A 21,708-nucleotide genomic window follows, 5' to 3' on the forward strand; every position below is an offset into this window, starting at 1 on the left:
CAGGTAAAAAAAATAAAATAAATAAAGTCACAGGGGTTTTGTCCAGGAAAGGCGGCTGTCCCAGGGGGGGGGGTTGTCCGGATCCCACAAATTAATTGTGACTTTATTACCGGCCACCATAAATTGTGCGCGCGCGCCGGGACCACTGTTCGCTAGTAGTACCATGTAGTTGTAGATCTACTCTAAAACAACGACGGGATAGTCATGTTCGGAACGGGAATGCTTTTTGATCATTCAAAAGTCGGCCGGATTAGAGGTTGACGAGCTATTTCACCTCCCCTCGCTACTCGGAATTTATTTCGCGAGGGCTTCTCTTCACACGACACCGTCGGTAATACTGAACGTGATGCTCTGATCATGCTGTGGTCATCCTCCGATTCACATGGCAACGTTTCTGTATTTCTCGAGCAAATCTTCACCACAAGTGCTTACGACTACTCTTAGAGACGAACCCGCCTCTCTGTAGCTGCCCCTCCACCCGATTTCTTTTAAATATACCCCGATCTTAATTATGGCAACCGGGACCCCGGCTACTCAATCCACAATATGCGAAAACCAACCAGGTAATTATACATAATTATCCAATATATACACACTTTTATATACCCACGGATACCTCCAAGATAAATAGACACCCTACATTATATAACTTTTCATCTGTGCCAACAATATTCGTTGGTAATCTGCCCAAACGGGTTAATTAATATAAGCTGCCCAAGGCGTGTCTACCAGATAATTAAGTATTTAATTGCATCAAATTACTTTATTTAGTTTCTAGAAATCTTGCTAAAATTATTGAAGGTGTCTATTTACTTTTGAGACGTTTGTATGTATATTTTTTTTCCGGCTCAACAATATTTTTTTCGTATCTCGAGACACGGAAAAATCCTCCGCGTTAACCTAGATACTATGGAAAGGTGATCTTTGGCTCCACCCAAGATCATTAGGCCTGGACGTTGCCAACGAAGAAGAAAGGCTATTCCTAGTTGCTTGACCTGCTAGAAATACCAAGCAAGTCTCCTTCAAATCACATACTTTTACAAAAGAACTGAAGGACGCATTTGGGTTATGTAGTTTCCGCATGTGCATTAAGTCTGGAAATAAGATGTGATGGTCACGGATGGAGTACCTTTGATCGTAGTCCCACTTGATCAGAGCTGACCTGAAGCCTAAATAACAGCATCTATGGTTTTGGAATCGTGTGTCACGTTGCTTTTAAAGACGAATGTTGATTTCTTACTCTATGAGTATCTGCCTTTGTTATAGAGGCCTAAGTTTTTCGGTAAAATGTTCGAATTTTACCAGTTTTTCTTACGAAAACTGTAGAAAATAACCCCCCATCGTTACAGAAATTAGCACAAAGAGGCATTTTATATATTATATTTTAATTAAAATTATGTTTACCCTGTGAGAAATACGTTTTCGTTACAAAACTATCAAGTTATTAATTCGAAGTAGGTCTCTCTGACCAGCAACACGGAACTCATCTCTTCACATAATTAACTTATTCTTGATGAATCTCATTAACTGTTGTTGTTCATCTTCAGATCAACCTTAATTAAATTCATTAAAACTGGTGAAGTTTTACTTTGGTATGGAAGAGACTAACATCTGTTGTGCAGTAGAATTAGTCCACATTGCAATCCGATTGCATCATTCGTCAAAGACTTTTGTATTTAGAAATGAGGGCAAACAATGTCTTTGTTTGATTTCCTTCCTTGTTATAAAAATATATATGCGTGATATTTTGTAAGCTTGGTGAAAATAGAACTCAAAACATTTGTGTGTGTGTGTGTGTGTATATATATATGTATGTATGTATGCGCAGGAGTGGCTGATAAGTAGCTTGCTTACCAACCACATGGTTCCGGGTTCAGTCCCACTGCGTGACACCTTGGGCAAGTGTCTTCTACTATAGCCTCGGGCCGACCAAAGCCTTGTTAGTGGATTTGGTAGACGGAAACTGAAAGAAGCCCGTTGAATATATATATATAAGCATAGGAGTGGCTGTGTGGTAAGTAGCTTGTTTACCAACCACATGGTTCCGGGTTCAGTCCCACTGCGTGGCACCTTGGGCAAGTGTCTTCTACTATAGCCTCGGGCCGACCAAAGCTTTGTGAGTGGATTTGGTAAACGGAAACTGAAAGAAGCCCGTTATATATATATGTTTGTATGTCTCTGTTTGTCCCCCCAACATCGCTTGACAACCGATGCTGGTGTGTTTGCGTATAGAATAAGTACTGGACTTACAAAGAATAAGTCCTGGGGGCGAATGATCTACAAATGTATATTTCACTACCTCGTGGAGTACAGCTCACAGTTAATTGAAGTCATACAGAATACTTATCGTTTAATTGGATTCGAATTTTCACACGGAATTAAGGGAATATGATACGTCGTACGATTAATACAAAATATTATTATATATTACTACCCCCGCCTTAACGAAGGCGGGGGTATTGTTTTCACTGGGCTCTTTTCTTTTTCTTTTTTGTCCGTGGACAAGATATTTCAAGAACTGCTGGATGGATTCGGATGAAACTTTCAGGGATATTTGGCCTCATGATTGGCACGACCCGATTCGATTTTGGGATCGATCCGGTCCCGGACAAGCATTCTGGATTATTTTCCCTGTTTTTTTTTTTGTGGGGGGGGGTACTTAATTTTAATGAGCGATCAGGTTCATATTTAGTATTCTCGTTTGTAAGAGCAGTCGAGTTTATTTCAGATATTCTCACTTTGAAAACCATCTCTGGCTAATCGTTGAGAGGACGTTGGTGTTGCCTTGGTGGAGGTTTGCGCTCTCTGAGTGCTTTTGTTTATTTAGGTTTCTTCCCGCAGTATCGAATTTAGACATTTAAAACTCTACAAGCTTATAGCTTAGGGCCTCAATCTACAGGGCCTCAAAATAATTAAATGGCATACATGTTTCTTAGTTTTTGTAAGGCACTGTGTAGTAATTTTTAAATAAGGGCCCTCCTAGTTTTGTGTAACTTTGGGTTTCACAAAATGTAAATCCGACAGTATTTTCCTATTAATTCCAGTAAGGTGCGATTTGTAAGCAAATTGGCTGTTATTTCTAGCAAATTCAGAAACAGATAGAGATTCGTTCGTTTATTAATTTTGTAGGATGAGAATCTCCGTACTCGAAAAGGGGGATTCTAAAAAAAAAAAAAAATTGGAAAGGGGCTACGGTCCACATTCTTTAGGTCCACCCGTTAATACAACGAAGAGAGAGAGAGGGAAAAAAATGGGAGATTTTTTTCGTACCACAATTATAGCTTGGTACTTCTTGATGCAACTGTTTCTATTCATACACTTTACATGACCGAACCAGCATAGTCTTCTCTCTTACTCACCACATCGGATGCCTTGTGTTCCGTGTTTTTCTTTCAACTCACTTACTGACATTTTTTTCTCTTCTCAACTCTGCCTGCAATGAATTTGCTTTTAGGTGTTAAAATGTCACAAACATATTTTAACTAACCTAAAGTTTGCTTATCACTATTATTATAAAGTGTGGAGGCGCGTGGCTTAGTGGTTAGGGTGTCAGCATCATGATCGTAAGATTGTGGTTTCGATTCCTAGACCGGGCGACGCGTTGTGTTCTTGAGCAAGACACTTCATTTCACGTTGCTCCAGTCCACTCAGCTGGCAAAAATGAGTAACGCTGTGATGGACTGGCGTCCCGTCCAGCTGGGGAACACATACGCCATTGAAACCGGGAAGCCGGGCCCATGAGCCTGGCTAGGCTTTAAAAGGGCGCATTTATTTGTGGAGGCGAGTGGCTTAGTGGTTAGGGTGTCAGCATCATGATCGTAAGATTGTGGTTTCAATTCCTGGACTGGGCAATGTGTTGTGTTCTTGAGCAAAATGCTGCGATGGACTGGCGTCCTGTCCACTTGGGAAAACATATGCCATAGAAACTGGGAAACTGGGCCCATGAGCCTGGCTAGGCTTTAAAGGGGTGCATTTATTTATTTATTTTATTATAAAAGACAAGGATTTAGCAGAAGCAAAAGACGCAGAATCAGACCAAGTTCCTTAGGTGTTTATATCTATATTCTTTCTATATTTTATGTTGCTTAGAAAACGAAGCAAAATGAATCAATTTTCCCTTCTCTCACCCCCACCTCTTCACCCTGTACTCATGCTGTGATTGATTTTAAGTTAAGTTAGTTAAGTTAATTTTTTGGCTCAAAAAGCAAAAAGCAAGGCCATGTAGGGGGACATGGAGTTATGTACAGGGAGGGTGTTCATGCAAAGAGTTCAGGCCATTTCTGGTCAAGAGAGACTTTGAACCGAGCGGTCGTCGGCATCTTCACTATCTCGTCCGGCAGCTTATTCCACGGATCCGCAACCCGGACGGAGAAAGCCCCCTCTCCTTCGATTGAGATGAAATCGTCGCAGATAGAGCTTTTCAGAGTGACCCCACAGCCGACGCTCTGGAGTAGGAGTGAAGAACAGCTCTTTCGAGAAATTACACTTTCCGCTTATGATGTTGTTTTTGTTTGTTTGTTTTTCAGACAAATCTTCTGAAAAGCCCAAAGGCTTTGAATTTTGGCATACAAAGCTGAACAGCGCCAAATATGTTGTGGCCCCAATGGTGGACCAGAGCGAGTTGGCATGGCGAATGCTGAGTCGGAAGTATGGAGCTCAGCTGTGCTATACACCGATGCTACATGCCTCCGTCTTCACACGGAACCAAACATACCGGGAAGAATCTTTGACCACGTGTGAAGAAGACCGACCACTGATTGTTCAAGTAAGTAAAATGAAAATAAAATATCATCTTCCTCCCCATCCTTATCATCACCATCATCATTCAACTGCCACTTTTCCATGCTTGCATGGGTTAGATCAGGAGTGGGGAAACTTTTTAGTGCGGCAGGCAAAAATTTCCTAAGAAAATAGTCCACAGGTGGATCACAGTTTCTCTTATATCTGTGTAAATGTTGTATATATCTATGTATAATTTGATATACATTAATAAAGATAAGTTTAACACATTAAATTCACAGCTCTTCCCGAAGAACCTGAGAGACCTGCATGGGGTGGATGTAGATGTCTTTAAAATAAAACTGGATCACTTCCTGTCAGGTGTCCCAGATGAACCAACTTCACGGCAAGAGGGGCAGATGAGGGCAGCTGCATCAAACTCTCTCATGCACCAAATGGCAATTGCTAAAAAGCATTCGTGAAGTAAAATCATGTAGCAACACCAAATGGCGGTGCCCCAGCATGGCCACAGCTCGTGAGCTGAAATTAGATAAAATAAAAAATTAAAATAAAATGCATTTGTGTGTCTGTGTTTGTCCCCCTAGCATTGCTTGACAACCGATGCTGGTGTGTTTACGTCCCCATCACTAAGCGGTTCGGCAAAAGAGACCGATAGAATAAGTACTGGGCTTACAAAAGAATAATTCCCGGGGTCGAGTTGCTCAATTAAAGGCGGTGCTTCAGCATGGCTGCAGTCAAATGACTGAAACAAGTAAAAGAGTAAAGAGAGCTGTTGCTGAGCATTTTGTCTCAATGTTCTGTTAGCTCACCTAATAATAATAATAATAATAATAATGATTGTTTTAAAAAACGATATTGCTTGTTTTTTTGTTGTGTTCAGTTTTGTGCCAACGACCCACAGACTTTGCTGCAAGCGGCCAAATTAGCAGAGAAGTATTGTGATGCGATTGATATCAACCTTGGATGTCCTCAGAAGATTGCTAAAAAGGGACACTATGGTGCCTTTCTTCAAGACGAATGGGATCTTCTCTACAAAATGGGTGAGTTTCTACTACTTTCTCTCATTAGTGATCATTTGGTAACTAGCAAAGTCACACTCCAGTGTGTAGCAAAGTCACACTCGAGTTTGTAGCAAGGTTACACTCCAGTGTGTAACAATGTCACACTCCAGTTTGTAGCAAGGACCTAGTACTCAATGAGTACTTTAATTTCTCAACCCTGATTGGATGAAAAGCAGAATTGATTTTGGTGAAATTTGAGACTTAGTAGAAGTAGTAGTGGTGGTGACATATATACAACGGGCTTCTTTCAGTTTCCGTCTACCAAATCCACTCCCAAGGCTTTGGTCGGCCCGAGGCTATAGCAGAAGAAACTTGCCCAAGATGCCACGCAGTGGGACTGAACCCGAAACCATGTGGTTGGTAAGCAAGCTACTTACCACACAGCCACTCCTGCGCCTATATATATATGTGTGTGTATATATATATATATATATATATATATATATATATATATATATATATATATATATATATATATATACGATGGGCTTCTTTCAGTTTCCGTCTACCAAATCCACTCCCAAGGCTTTGGTCGGCCCGAGGCTATAGTAGAAGACACTCATCCAAGGTGTCACGCAGTGGGACTGAACCCGAAACCATGTGGTTGGTAAGCAAGCTACTTACCACACAGCCACTCCTACACCTACCGATGATGATTTCTTTATCAACAGTAATGCTTATTTATTCACATTGTTTTGAATTAAGCACACATTATCTTTTAGTTTTGAGATTGCAATGGTGTGTTTGCATATTTTCAGAATGACATTGTAGGGTAGGTGTGAGAAGTTGGATCTAGTCATCATCATCATCATCATCGTTTAACGTCCGCTTTCTATGCTAGCATGGATTGGACGGTTCAACTGGGGCCTGGGAAGCCAGGAGGCTGCACCAGACTCCAGTCTGATCTGGCAGTGTTTCTACAGCTGGATGCCCTACCTAACGCCAACCACTCCGTGAGCGTAGTGGGTGCTTTTTACGTGCCACTGGCATAGGTGCCAGACAAGGCTGGCAAACGGCCACAATCGGATGGTGCTTTTTACGTGCCACCGGCACAGAGGCCAGTCGGGGTGGTGCTGGCAACGGCCACATTCGGATAATTCCCTTACATGCCACTGGCACTGGTATCACAGCTACAATTTCCATTGATGTTGATCGATTTCAATTAGTTAGTTTTAGCATAAAACCTGGAATATTTGGACTGGTTAATAATCCGTTTCAATGCTAAAGAGTACCATGTCAAACATCAATTGTTTCAATCCATTTTTCTCTTCTTCTTCTCAGTGGATCTCTGCAACCGTCAACTTAGTGTCCCTGTTACATGCAAGATACGTGTATTCGAGAACGTTGAGAAAACCGTGAAATATGCTCAGATGTTGGAAAAGGCTGGTTGTCAGGTGAGTACACTACTTTCTAGCCTCTGTCGATTTGTATTGTACCAATCTACATTTAAAATAAACAATTACAAGTACGCACACCTGTGCGTACCTTTTCCTTCTGTGGACACTAAACTCTGCTTGCAAAGACCTGTTGAGGCAAGTGAAATCGAAATCAAAATGAAATTTGATAATGGGCACGAGCACCATCCGAGTGTGATCATTGCCAGAGCGGCTGACCGGCTTCCGTGCCGGTGGCATGTAGGAGGCACCATTCGAGCGTGATCGTTACCAGCTTCGCCTTACTGGCACCTGTGCCGTTTGCATGTGTAAAAAAAAATTCGAGCGAGGTCATTGCCAGTACTGCCTGACTGGCCCCCATACTGGTGGCACGTAAAAGCACCCACTACACTCTTGAAGTGGTTGGTGTTAGGAAGGGCATCCAGCTGTAGAAACTCTGCCAGATCAGACTGGAGCCTGGTGCAGCCATCTGGTTTGCCAGCGCACAGTCAAACCGTCCAACCCATGCTAGCATGGAAAACGGACGTTAAACGACGTCGATGATGATGATGATGATGATGATTGACATCATTGAAATGTCAAAGCGGTGCTTTTCAATCTTTTAGCTGGAGCGGAACCCCAAGGAAACATTCCACTGGCTCAAGGAACCCCTGTGCAATAATTTAATTGTCTTATGTACACATATCTGCACAGGAGAATTAAAAATTACTGCCGATTTTAGCAGTTTTGTAACTTCTTGCGGAACCCCTGGACTGTACTGGCGGAGCCCTGGTTGAAAACCACTGATATACATACATATACATATACACATATATATATATGCATATATATACACACATACATATACATCAGTGCTTTTCAAACATTTTGCTGGAGCGGAACCCCAAGGAAACATTCCACTGGCTCAAGGAACCCCTGTGCAATAATTTAATAGTCTTATGCACACATATCTGCACAGGAGAATTAAAAATTACTGTCGACTTTAGCATTTTTGTAACTTCTTGCGGAACCCCTGGACTGTACTGGCAGAACCCTGGTTGAAAACCACTGATATACATACATATATATATATATACACATATATATATGCACATATATACACACATACATATACATTAGTGCTTTTCAAACTTTTTGTTGGAGCGGAACCCCCAAGGAAACATTCCACTGGCTCGAGGAACCCCTGTGCAATAATTTAATAGTCTTATGCACACATATCTGCACAGGAGAATTAAAAATTACTGCCGATTTTAGCATTTTTGTAACCTCTTGCGGAACCCCTGGACTGTACTGGCGGAACCCTGGTTGAAAACCACTGTGTCAAAGCAACAAGATAATGCATGATTAACCCAAAACATTGTGAATATATAAGCATTACATTTGGCGGAGTAATCTAAATGCTAAGAGGTCAAACCAACCTGATTGAGCCGAAATATTCTACCTGTTTTATATTCAAACTGGCCAGGTCTGGCCTCTCACACTTTCCCCACAATGTCATTCTGAAATTAAACAATCAACACTATGAGATAATGTTCGATTAATTCAAAATAATGCAAATTAACCAATATTACATTTGTAAGAGTAATTTCAATGCTAACAGGTTAAAGAATCTTAGGCACAATATTTTCATGTGCGTGTGTGTCTGTATTTGTTGTGTATTAATTAAAGAATTAATTAGACAATTATATGTTAACGAACCATCATCATTGAAATGGTCTTTTTTCCCTTCTGAACTTTACAGTTGCTGACCGTACATGGAAGAACTCGAGAACAGAAAGGTCCAATGACTGGTCTGGCCAGTTGGAAACATATCAAAGCAGTCAAGTAAGACTTCTTTTCAGTCCGTCATAAACAACTCTTTGCTCTCTCTTTACTCTTTTACTTGTTTCAGTCATTTGACTGCGGCCATGCTGGAGCACTGCCTTTAGTCGAGCAACTCGACCCCGGGACTTATTCTTTGTAAACCTAGTTCTTATTCTATTGGTCTCTTTTGCCGAACCGCTAAGTAACGGGGACGTAAACACACCAGCATCGGTTGTCAAGCAATGCTAGGGAGACAAACACAGACACACACACGCATATATATACATATATACGACGGGCTTCTTTCAGTTTCCGTCTACCAAATTCACTCACAAGGCTTTGGTCGTCCCGAGGCTATAGTAGAAGACACTTGTCCAAGGTGCCACGCAGTGGGACTGAACCCGGAACCATGTGGTTGGTAAGCAAGCTACTTACCACACAGCCACTCCTATATATATATATATATATACATATATACGACGGGCTTCTTTCAGTTTCTGTCTACCAAATCCACTCACAAGGCTTTGGTCGGCCCTTGGCTATAGTAGAAGACACTTGCCCAAGGTGCTACGCAGTGGGACTGAACCCAGAACCATGTGGTTGGTAAGCAAGCTACTTACCACACAGCCACTCCTGCTTATTTTGGTTTGTTTTTATTTGCATGACTTAAACAAGCGTAGTCATGTGATACGAGGTTTGCTTCCCAACAACATGGTTCTGGGTTCAGTCCCACTGTGTGGCAACTTGGGTAACTGTCTTTGACCATAGCCCCGGGCAAATCAATGCCTTGTGAGTGGATTTGGTAGATGGAAACTAAATATATATACATACACTCTTTTACTTGTTTGACTGCGGCCATGCAAATCGACCCTCAGGACTTATTCTTTGTAAGCCTAGTACTTATTCTATCGGTCTCTTTTGCCGAACTGCTAAGTGACAGGGACATAAACACACCAGCATCGGTTGTCAAGCAATGCTAGGGGGACAAACACAGACACGCAAACATATGCTCACACATACATATATACGACAGGCTTCTTTCAGTTTCTGTCTACCAAATCCACTCACAAGGCTTTGGTCGGCCTGAGGCTATAGCAGAAGACACTTGCCCAAGATACTATGCAGTGGGACTGAACCCAGAACCATGTTGTTGGGAAGCAAGCTACTTACCACACAGCCACTCCTGCGCCTTCTTATCTGTATATATATATATATATTATTGAGGGTTTTTTTTGTTTTATTTCCCAGGGAGAATGTTAGCATTCCTGTGTTTGCAAATGGCAACATTCAGTACCTTGAAGATGTCGACAGGTGTGTGAAGGAGACCGGGGTGAATGGAGTCATGTCTGCAGGTAAGAACACCCACCACTCCTCTCCACACACACACACACACCAAATGAAACCAGTGAAGGAAATTAACTTTTATAAAAATAACAACCATGTCTCCATGAAATCACTTCATATCTTCTTTAAAAAAAAGGAAGGACACACTGGATAGTGTAGTCTTTGATGACACTATGCCTAAAAATAAGGTAGATTGGCATGGTTGGATTGTCTTTGTTCATGGGTCTGCTTGGTTGTATTCCAAATTACCAGCTTAACCCTTCTTATACCACTTTTGATTCAATGATGCAAACTCTTTACTCTTTTACTTGTTTCAGTCAGTTGACTGTGGCCATGCTGGAGCACCGCCTTTTAGTCGAGCAAATCGACCCCAAGACTTATTCTTTGTAAGCTATCGGTTTCTTTTTGCCGAACCGCTAAGTTACAGGGACATAAACACACCAGCATTGGTTGTCAAGCAATGTTGGGGGGATAAATACAGACACACAAACATGTATACATATATATATACATATATATATATATACACATATATATACACATATACATATACACACATATATACATACATACATATATATACATATATACATACATACATATATACATACATACATATATACATACATACATATACATATACATACATATATACATACATACATATACATATATATATATATATATACATATATATACATATATATGACAGGCTTCTTCCGTCTACCAAATTCACTCAGAAGGCTTTGGTCGGCCCGAGGCTATAGTAGAAGACACTTGCCCAAGGTGCCACGCAGTGGGATTGAACCCAGAACCATGTGGTTGGTAAGCAAACTACTTACCACACAGCTACTCCTTTAAAACATTTTGTTTTAAAGAGATCTAAAATCAAAATTTCATGCCAGCCTGAAAAACGTATCAAATGTTGATGGCAGTGGGAAGAAACGGAGGGAGGACGAAAATTAAAATATCTTTTGTAGTTTTGAAAAAAAATCAAATTAAACCTTCTTGGTTTTGCAGAGGGGAATTTGCATAATCCAGCATTGTTTAATGGCATCAATCCACCGATTTGGGAAGTTGCAGAGGAATACATGAAGATGGTTGATGCGTATCCATGTCCAATGTCTTATATTCGAGGACATTTGTTTAAAATGTTCCATCATGCGTGAGTTTTCGCTTTTTTCTCAATTATAATGTTTATTTATTCACTTTTTAAAAAATTAATCATGCATTACCCCCCCCCCCATAGCTTCAAGATTTGAATGATGTATTTGTTTACTTTTAAAATGGCATTGTATGATAAGCATGAGAGGCCAGATATGGCCTGTTGGAGCATAAAACAAGTGGAATATTTTAGGCCAGATGTAGCACCCCACCCTTGCTTCCCCCACACCACATCACATCACTCTGTACACACTAGCACTGACCACTTCCCAGCACCCACACCATCATCCACACACTTCAATGTCACCAGACCCCTTCCACATGCACACACACCTTCGTTTTCAGATCACCACTACTTTATTATCTCCCCTTCTTCCTAGCTCTCCTGTGTGACCCCTCTGTCCAGAATTCACCATGATAGATCGCTAGCCACTAAGCCTTTTTCTATTTTCTCTCCCTGTTTATTCCTGTGTTCCTTACAGTTGAAGAGCATAGACTCGAAATATAAAAGATTTTCTCACTTCCCAAGCGTTAAACTAATACACCTGTTTGTTGTTTACACACCCGTCTTCGTCTTTTGTCTTTTTGAAAATTCTTACTATATTTATTAGCACTAGCGTAGCTAGATTGTGTGCCACCCGGGGTAGCCCTTCCATTTTCCACCCCTGAACCCCACAAAAAACACATATTGCCTACACCAGACCCAAAAGTAGTGCCCCTTTAAAAGTGCTGCCCGGAACAGACCCCTCCCCACCCCCAGCTACACAGTGAGACGCTGGGGTCGATGTAATTGACTAGTAGAAAGGATTATTATTATCATTATTATTTTTTAATTATTACTATTATTTGTTATTATTATTATTATTTTTTAAAAATTATTATTATTATTATCATTATCATTTTTATTATTATTTTGTATCATTATTATTATTTTTTCCCTGCTCCATTCATCAGTCATATTTCTTACCATTTCGACATTTCAGCATCCAAATTCATGCGGACATTCGTGAGGAAGTTGCTAAAGGAAAGACGGTGGAGTGCTTTAAGATGGCAACACAACTGATGAGAGAGAGATGCCTGGTAGGTGGGACCCAGTCGCTAGTTGTTGTTGTTTAACCCTGGGTCACTCCTGATCGAGTAGACCTTGACAGCACTACATCTGCATGTCGAGGGTTGCCAGATATATTTGTTTGCCTTTTTTTTTATATTTCCCTTTCTTCCTTTTCCTCGCTCTCACCCTCCTCTTTCAATCTCTCTCCCTCACTCTTTCTCTTCCTCTCTTTCAATCTCTCTCCCTCACTCTTTCTCTTCCTTCCTCTCTTTCAATCTCTCTCCCTCACTCTTTCTCTTCCTCTCTTTCAATCTCTCTCCCTCACTCTTTCTCTTCCTTCCTCTCTTTTAATCTCTCTCCCTCACTCTTTCTCTTCCTCTCTTTCAATCTCTCTCCCTCACTCTTTTCCTTCTTCCCCTTCCATGCTCTCTTCTTCCTCTTCCTTGCTCTCTTTCAGTCTCTCACCCTTCTCTTCTCCTTCCTCTTCCTCAATCTCTCTCCCTCCCTCTTTCCTTTCCTTACTCTCTCCTTCCTCTCTTTTTCAATCTCTCTCTCACTCTTTCCCTTCTCTCCCCTTTCCTTCCTTCCTCCTCTCTCTCCCTCCCATCCCATCCATCCATCTGATGTTTTCCCCGTCAAATAATCTCTTCTTAACATTTTCTTTCACCAGAGAGACATTGAGAGGATTAAAGAAGACCCAACCATCACCTACAAACCATCCCTGCCTCATCCCTACTGGATCTGTCAGCCTTACGTTAGACCAGAGTAAGAAGATATATTTACCTTTTTTTTCTTGCTTCATCACTGGGATATTATTGTTGTTATTATTATTATTATTATCATCATAAGGTGGTGAGCTGGCAGAATCGTTAGCACACCGGGTGAAATGCTTTGTGGTATTTCACCCATCGCTGCATTCTGAGTTCAAATTCTGCCAAGGTAAACTTTGCCTTTCATCCTTTCGGGCTCGATAAATTAAGTACCAGTTACGCATTGGGGTCGATATAATCGACTCAATCCGTTTGTTTGTCCTTGTTTGTCCCTTCTGTGTTTAGCCCCTTGTGGGTAGTAAAGAAATAGGTATTTTGTCCGTCGTTACGTTGAGTTCAAATTCTACCGAGGTCAACTTTGTCTTTCATCCTTTCAGAGTCAATAAAATAAGTACCAGTTGAACACTGGGGTTGATGTAATCGACTCATCCCCTCCCCCAAAACTGCTGCCCTTGTGGCAAAATTTCAAACCATTATTATTATTATTATTATTAAGGTGGTGAACTAGCAGAATCGTTAGCACACTGGGAAAATTCTTAGCAGTATTTCACCACATTTTATTCGCACGACATTAGTTGTCCCAAATCTATTTTAGTAGACGCTCACCCACGATTCCATGCAGTGGCGTGGAATGGGATTGAACCTAAAGCCACGTGTTTATGAAGCAGACTTAACACCCACCGCCTGCATCTACACATTTCTGTATTGGTTTTTTATACACTAACATCGTCCGTGCCAACACAGTTGTCTCCCCTTGTTCGTTTCTCTGTTGCAGAACTTTTCTCCCTCTCAGCTGCAACATCGCTGTTACCCTTTCTGCAGTAGCAGCACCGTCTTTATTAACGGTCCTCACATCATCACCTCAGTGCATTATGACCGTTCTGGCTTACACTAAAACTGCTATCCCCTTTTTTCACAATTTCTTCAGCTCCATCCTCCAAACAGCAAAGATTCAGACACCATTTGCAAATATGAAAAAAACTGTCATGGATCTTTTCCTTTTGATAGCCAGAATTCAACCCAATTTCTAGTTAACTAAACACTTTAAAACTTCGTATACTGGTAGAATGTGTCAAAAGAAAACATTATTTTCACTTGGCTTTTTTGATAAATTTGTAATTCGTTTGTTTAACGTAGTTTAATTTTTCGAATTTTAACCAATCCTATGCTCTCTTTTGAGCTGAAATCATTTGCTGCGTTATCGATATTGATAAACAAACGAGGAGGGTTGTGTTGGCATGTGCTAGAAATAACAGCCATATCTCTTAAATCGATGAATTTCGTTGCCCAATAAATTTAATCAACAATTAACTCCCAGCCTGAGCCAGTGACAAATCCCTTGTTGCTAACAATTACTGATATTATAACATGTTATATTTACTACTGTGGAGGCACTTGGCCTAGTGATTAGAGCAGCGGACTCGCAGTCGAGGGATCGCGGGTTCGAATCTCAGACTGGGCGATGTGTGTGTTTATGAGCAAAACAGCTAAGCTCCACGCGGCTCTGGCAGAAGGTAATGGCAAACTTCTGCCAACTCTTTCGCCACAACTTTCTCTCACTCTTTCCTCCTGCATCTCACCTGTGACGGGCTGGCGTTCCATCCAGGTGGGGGACCTATACGCCAAGCAAACCGGGAAACCGGCCCTTTTGAGCCTGGCATGGCTCTAGAAGGAACATTTGTGGAGGCAAATGGCCTAGTGGTTACAGCAGCGGACTTGCAGTCGAGAGATCGTGGGTTCGAATCTCAGACCGGGTGATATGTGTTTTTATGAGCGAAACACCTAAGCTCCATGCGGCTCCGGCAGAAGGTAATGGCGAACTTCTGCTGACTCTTTCGCCACAACTTTCTCTCACTCTTTCTGCCTGCATCTTGCAGCTCACCTGCGACGGACCGGCATTCCGTCCAGGTGGAGAACCTATACGCCAAGGAAACCGGGGAAGCTGGCCCTTATGAGCCAAGCGTGGCTCAAGAAGGAACAAACATTTACTACTGCTAATATTACTACATCCAGTTGAAAACAAGGCTTAGAAATCGTATTTAAACATGGCTGTCTGCTGACTAATACTATACTCTTGTTCTTTGAAGAGTAAAGCCTGCTTATGGCCAATCTTTTTAGATTCCTGTATTAGCAAAATTGAGAATTGCTATGGAATATCACTTGAAACCCTAGTGTCCCTTAATACCTACCCCAATCCCTAATATACCACTAATTCCTACCCAATCCTTAGTCCCCGTCTAATCCCAGATATTAATCCAATTCTCTGTCCTTCAGTCCTTCAGAATTGAACACACAATCAAAGAAACAAAAAGGTGAGAACAACTCAGATTCTGGTTCCGATAAGAGCAAACTGAAGAGGCCCCTCGGGGAGCTGAGCATCGAGGACAGCAACCTGTCGAAGAAGAAGCTGAAGAAGAAGATGCGTTACCCCAAGAAATGCTTCGATGTCACTTGGAAGATCAAGTACGAGAGGTGTGGCCTGTGCGCAAACCCAAAGGTTAGAGCAGTCACTTGTTGTTGTTGTTGCTGTTCTTGTTCCTGTTGTTGTTGTTGTGGTTCTTGTTCTTGTTTCTGTTGCTGTCGTCTTTATCATGTTGTTGTTGTTTTTTGTAGCCCTGTTTGCTAAAAGATATTTGGTGTATAGGTGGAAGGCGGCGAGCTGGCAGAAACGTTAGCATGCCGGGCGAAATGCTTAGTGGCATTTCGTCTGCTGTTACGTTCTGAGTTCAAATTCCGCCGAGGTCGACTTTGCCTTTCATACTTTCAGAGTCGATGAAATAAGTACCAGTTACGCACTGGGGTCGATGTAATCGACTTAATCCGTCTGTCTGTCCTTGTTTGTCCTCTCTGTGTTTAGCCCCTTGTGGGTAGTAAAGAAATAGGTATTTCGTCTGCCATTACCTTCCGAGTTAAAATCCCGCTGAAGTTGACTTTGCCTTTCATCCTTTCGGGGTCGATTAAATAAGTACCAGTTACGCACTGGGGTCGATATAATCGACTTAATCCGTCTGTCTGTCCTTGTTTGTCCCCTCTGTGTTTAGCCCCTTGTGGGTAGTAAAGAAATAGGTATTTCGTCTGCCGTTACATTCTGAGTTCAAATTCCGCCGAGGTCGACTTTGCCTTTCATCCTTTCGGGGTCGATTAAATAAGTACCAGTTACGCACTAGGGTCGATATAATCGACTTAATCCGTTTGTCTGTCCTTGTTTGTCCCTTCTGTGTTTAGCCCCTTGTGGGTAGTAAAGAAACAGATATTTGGTGTGTAGGTGGTCAACTGGCTGTTCTTTAGCCACTGTTCATCTCTGACCATCCAGAGTTACAATCAACAGTGTTTACAGCTACAACCATCCTGTGTTCCTTTTAGGAATTAGGCACACACAACTACATTGACTGTATTATCCAATGTTCCCTTTCTTTTCAAATTCGTTGTCAACATGGGTTGGACGGTTCAACCGGGGTCTGGGAAGCCAGTAGGCTGCACCAGGCTCCAGTCTGATCTGGCAGAGTTTCTACAGCTGGATGCCTTTCCTAATGCCAACCACTCCAAGAGTGTAGTTGGTGCTTTTACGTGCCAGGGGAGGCTGACAGTGGCCACAATCAGTTGGTGCTTTTTACATGCCACCGGCACAGAAGCCAGTCAAGGCGGCGCTGGCATCAGCCACATTCAGATGGTGCTTTTTACGTGCCACTGGCACAGGGATCACAAATACTGTCTATAATATTTACAAAATGCAGATTCCAGGATAGATGAATAAAATATGGGGAACAAAGAGGGATGGGCGTCAATCCATTTCGGATGTTTCCAGAATCCAACTTCCAACTGAACAGTATCAGAATTGTTGTAAATATTTTTGCTCTGTGAATTTGTGACTGTTGAATAAGTCGAATTGTCCTTTATGTTTGAAGCTCAGGAATTCATCTGACAAAAACAGTTCCTTTACAATACATTCTTTTACTCTTTTACTTGTTTCAGTCATTTGACTGTGGCCATGCTGGAGCACCGCCTTTAGTCAAACAAATCAACACCAGGATTTATTCTTTGTAAGCCTGGTACTTATTCTATTTGGTCTCTTTTGCCGAACTGCTAAGTTACGGGGACGTAAACTCACCAGCATCGGTTGTCAAGCGATGTTGCAGGGACAAACACAGACACACAAACACACACACATATATATATATACATATATACGATGGGCTTCTTTCAGTTTCCGTCTACCAAATCCACTCACAAGGCTTTGGTCGAAAACAATTGCCCAAGGTGCCATGCAGTGGGACTGAACCCGGAACTATGTGGTTGGGAAGCAAGCTACTTACCACACAGCCACCCCTGCCCCTGCAATGATGTAATGTTTTCATTAATCAATTAAAGGAGTCTTTGGAAATGGCCATAATGGATTGACACTTGTACATCACTTATATATATATATATATGCAATAATCATAAGTATTGGCTATAGAAAATATACACACACACACAGGTATGCACATGAATGTGAATACATGAATATCTTATGTTGATCTGTGAGTCACATCTCTTTGACTCTCTATAGAGTTGGGAGTCGTTGAGTAAGATGCAGTGCTGGGGGAATAAGGGGTGACAGAGAGTGAGAATTTATTTGAAACCCATTACTATTTCTCTGTCTCAACTCTTTCTCTTTCAGGGTCAGAAATGCTGCTATGGCCTTTGCCGAAACTGTTGCCGAAATAAAGCCTTTGTAGAACGATTGGATTGTATAGGTATTTATAATTATTTATTCTTTGTCTTGTCTTCGTCTAGCTTCCTTCATTGTCTCCTCTGTCATTACTGCATCTCGTCATCATCATCATCGTTTAACGTCCGCTTTCCATGCTAGCATGGGTCGGACGATTTGACTGAGGTCTGGCGAACCAGATGACTGCACCAGGCTTCACTCTTGATCTGGTAGAGTTTCTACAGCTGGATGCCCTTCCTAATGCCAACCACTCCGAGAGTGTAGTGGGTGCTTTTACGTGCCACTGGCACGAGGGCCCAGTCTGGCAGTACTAGCAACGGCCACGCTCAAATGGTGCTTTTTATGTGCCACCTGCACAGGAGCCAGTCCAGCGGCACTGGCAATGACCTCGCTCGAATGTTTTGTTCATGTGCCACCGGCACAAGTGCTAGTAAGGTGACGCAGGTAACGATCATGCTCAAATGGTGCTTTTTAACGTGCCATCAGCTCGGAGGCCAGCTTGTTGCTCTGGCCCCAATTTCACTCGTATGGTTCTCTTAGAACTCCACTAGCACGGATGCCAGTCATCAAATTCTTCCTCTTTTCTTCTCATATCTTTGTGCTTATGCATCATCATTGCTTCTTTTTTCTCTCTCTCCCTTCTCATTGCTCCCTCTTACTCTCTCTCTCCCTGACCCCTCATTGTTTCCTGTACTTAAATTCCTGGCTTTTGGTAAAAGAAAATACAGGACAATCAGTTAATTATGATTTTATTCTAAACTAGCAGTATCGCCCGGTGTTGCTTGGGTTTGTTTCGAACCTTTAGAATTGGAATTATTGAAAAGTAAAAATTTTGCATTATGTAGCTTGTTATTCTCTTTAAGTGAACATTTTTCTGGTTGAAATGCACCGAAAAATGGCGACACAGCAGTCAAAAAATCGTAAAAAATAGGGATTTTCATAGAAAAAAAGCACCTTTTTGATGTAAATAATTTTTGGTGTTAACATGGTCCGATTTGAATTTTTTCTTGTACGGAAGGAAGAGCAAGCCTTCTTCTATCATACTCTCAAGTTTGGTCAACTTGCGCCGCAGGATCTCGGAGGAGATAGTGTTAGTTGAAGGCTACCAAACCTGCCACACACAGACAACTTCAGCTTTATATATAGAGAGATATTCCCTTCTCAGATTCCCATACTTATTGCAGTAATCCTTCAGTTTTTTTAAGCCCTGTAAATGAACTCAAAAGTTGAGTTTCCAACCATGCCTTTCATAAGACCCTTAAAGCCAGGAACTTTTCAGCACTCCCACACAAAGGGGTGCTGAAAAGTTCCTGGCTTTTGGTAAAAGCAAATACAGGAGGACCAGTTAATTATGGTTTTATTCAACACATAGGTGCAGGAGTGGCTGTGTGGTAAGTAGCTTGCTTACCAACCACATGGTTCCGGGTTCAGTCCCACTGCGTAGCACCTTGGGCAAGTGTCTTCTGCTATAGCCTCGGGCCGACCAAAGCCTTGTGAGTGGATTTGGTAGATGGAAACTGAAAGAAGCCTGTCGTATATATGTATATATATATATATATGTATGTGTGTTTGTCCCCCCAGCATTGCTTGACAACCGATGCTGGTGTGTTTATGTCCCCGTTACTTAGCAGTTCAGCAAAAGAGACCGATAGAATAAGTACTGGGCATTCAAAGAATAAGTCCCGGGGTCGATTTGCTCAACTAAAGGTGGTGCTCCAGCATGGCCGCAGTCAACTGACTGAAACAAGTAAAAGAGTAAAAGAGAGAGAGAGATTCCCTTTGTACATTATTCAATTAGTTGTTTGTGCAAACTAATAGAATTGTTTCTTTATGCTAAATTCAACAAGTTTCCTGATTTGATTTTTTTTGTTTCAAAGGTCATCGGTTCACATTTAAATCCCGTCCAAAGCCTTACAAAAATGAAGAAGGACCAGAAGGGCCAGAAGTCACTGCTGTCGCCAATTAATTTTATTCTGCAAGAAGACACAACATTTCACCCAACCAAATGTTATTTTCTTTTTTGTTTTAAATTGGTACATTGAATCATTTTCTTTCTTACTCCTTTTCACACACACACACGCAGCAGTATATATATACCATTTGTGTGTGTGTGTGGGTTTGGATATAAATATGTGTGTGAGAGTATGTATGTTTGTGTACGTATATGCATATATATATACATGTGTGTGTGCTATTATATAAATGAAAATGAAACAAGAAATTATATAATAAACTTCATTGCATAATTTCTTGTTCCGTTGTCATATATATATATATATATATATATACACTCACGGATCTTTACCTTTTGACCGACAGATTTAAAAAATATTTTTTTGTAACTAAACACTTTCAAACGTCGTATACTGGTAGAATGTGTCATATAAAACATCTTTTACTCTTAGCGTTTTTGAGAAAAATTTATATTTATGAAGTAATTTCACGTTAAATTTGTCGTATTTCGGTAATTTCAACCAATCAATGGCGTGTATTCAGCTGAATAAAATTACTGCTGTTGTTTGTCAACAACAACTTCCGGCGGTGTATATTTCGTTTGTCACTGTTATTTATGACAACCCTAACCCTAAACCTAAAACCTTAAAACCAAACGCACGAACGATGTCATAAATAACAATGACAAACGAAAAATACACCACCGGAAGTTCTTGTTGACAAACAACAGCAGTAATTTTATTCACCTGAATACACGTCATTGATTGGTTGAAATTACCGAAATACTACAACTTTAGCGTGAAATAACTTCCTAAATAGAAGTTTTTCTCAAAAATGCTAAGAGTAAAACATGTTTTATATGACACATTCTACCAGTGTCCGAAGTTTGAAAGTGTTTAGTTACAAAAAATTATCTTCTAAATTTGTTGGTCAAAACGTAAAGATCCAAACTCACTTATTACACTCTGAACTTAGCTAATGCTAAAGCATATGTATGTTGGTTATTATAGTATTGCTATGCTTAAGCAATATACATATACACACACACATGTATATGTATGTATACATATACACTTTAAAATGTTCAACTGAAGAAGGTAGTATCATGTAAGGACTATCTTACATAACTCCTAGAAACGTGTGTATGAAATGTATTCAAAATATCAACATTTGGTTTTATGTGTGTGTGTGTATTAATCATGTTAAATTTGGCTGGGTATTCAAGCAGTTGAAAGAGCTGTTATTGGAAAATTTGAAGCCCCCAGTCTAAACTTGCATGATTAATGAATTTAGCATCCCACAATCAGTAAATATTTTAATTGTTTTCTGTAATTTTTGTTCATTAGCAACACTAAAATATTGCATTTACACATATACATACACACCCTTGTTTGTATATATTTTTATTGCAGAGAAAAAAAGGGTTACTTTTTAACAAACAACACCACTTTTTATGTATCAACCCTGTTGGAAGACTTTTTGAGGTCAAACATTTACTGTGGAAGCTGTTGTTGACAAATACATGCCAGAAACCTGTAAAAAAACTCATTCTTTTGTGTTGTGACTCAAAGATGAAATTGTGTGTGTGTGTGTGTGTGTTCATTGAGAGTAATATAGATATGAGTGAGGTCTTCTCAAACAGACAAGTCGGACTATATCAGTTTGGTGAGGTTGGATTCATCATCATCATCGTTATTTAACGTCCGCTTTCCTTGCT

General features: G+C 40.9%; 1 protein-coding gene across 1 annotated transcript; it reads left to right on the forward strand.

The window, feature by feature from the left end:
* Nucleotides 1-278: 278 nt before the first annotated feature.
* On the forward strand, nt 279-20,161 carry LOC115225865 (tRNA-dihydrouridine(16/17) synthase [NAD(P)(+)]-like). Its single transcript, XM_029796856.2, has 12 exons — nt 279-563; nt 4,527-4,765; nt 5,621-5,780; nt 7,083-7,195; nt 8,937-9,019; nt 10,247-10,350; nt 11,363-11,507; nt 12,490-12,586; nt 13,228-13,322; nt 15,602-15,824; nt 17,988-18,063; nt 19,916-20,161. Exons 1-12 carry the CDS (start codon nt 512-514, stop codon nt 20,002-20,004), a joined length of 1,476 nt encoding a protein of 491 aa, XP_029652716.1. The 5' UTR covers nt 279-511; the 3' UTR covers nt 20,005-20,161.
* Nucleotides 20,162-21,708: the final 1,547 nt, after the last annotated feature.

This window comes from Octopus sinensis, linkage group LG28, assembly GCF_006345805.1.
Source record: "Octopus sinensis linkage group LG28, ASM634580v1, whole genome shotgun sequence".
In the NCBI taxonomy this organism is placed as follows: domain Eukaryota; kingdom Metazoa; phylum Mollusca; class Cephalopoda; order Octopoda; family Octopodidae; genus Octopus; species Octopus sinensis.

Bases quoted from the DNA above. Each gene is read 5' to 3' on its own strand.
- LOC115225865 (XM_029796856.2), top strand. From the start codon at position 512: ATGGCAACCGGGACCCCGGCTACTCAATCCACAATATGCGAAAACCAA. The intron at 9,020-10,246 runs GTAAGACTTCTT...TTTATTTCCCAG, and splicing joins AAACATATCAAAGCAGTCAA to GGAGAATGTTAGCATTCCTG. The intron at 15,825-17,987 runs GTTAGAGCAGTC...TTTCTCTTTCAG, and splicing joins GCCTGTGCGCAAACCCAAAG to GGTCAGAAATGCTGCTATGG.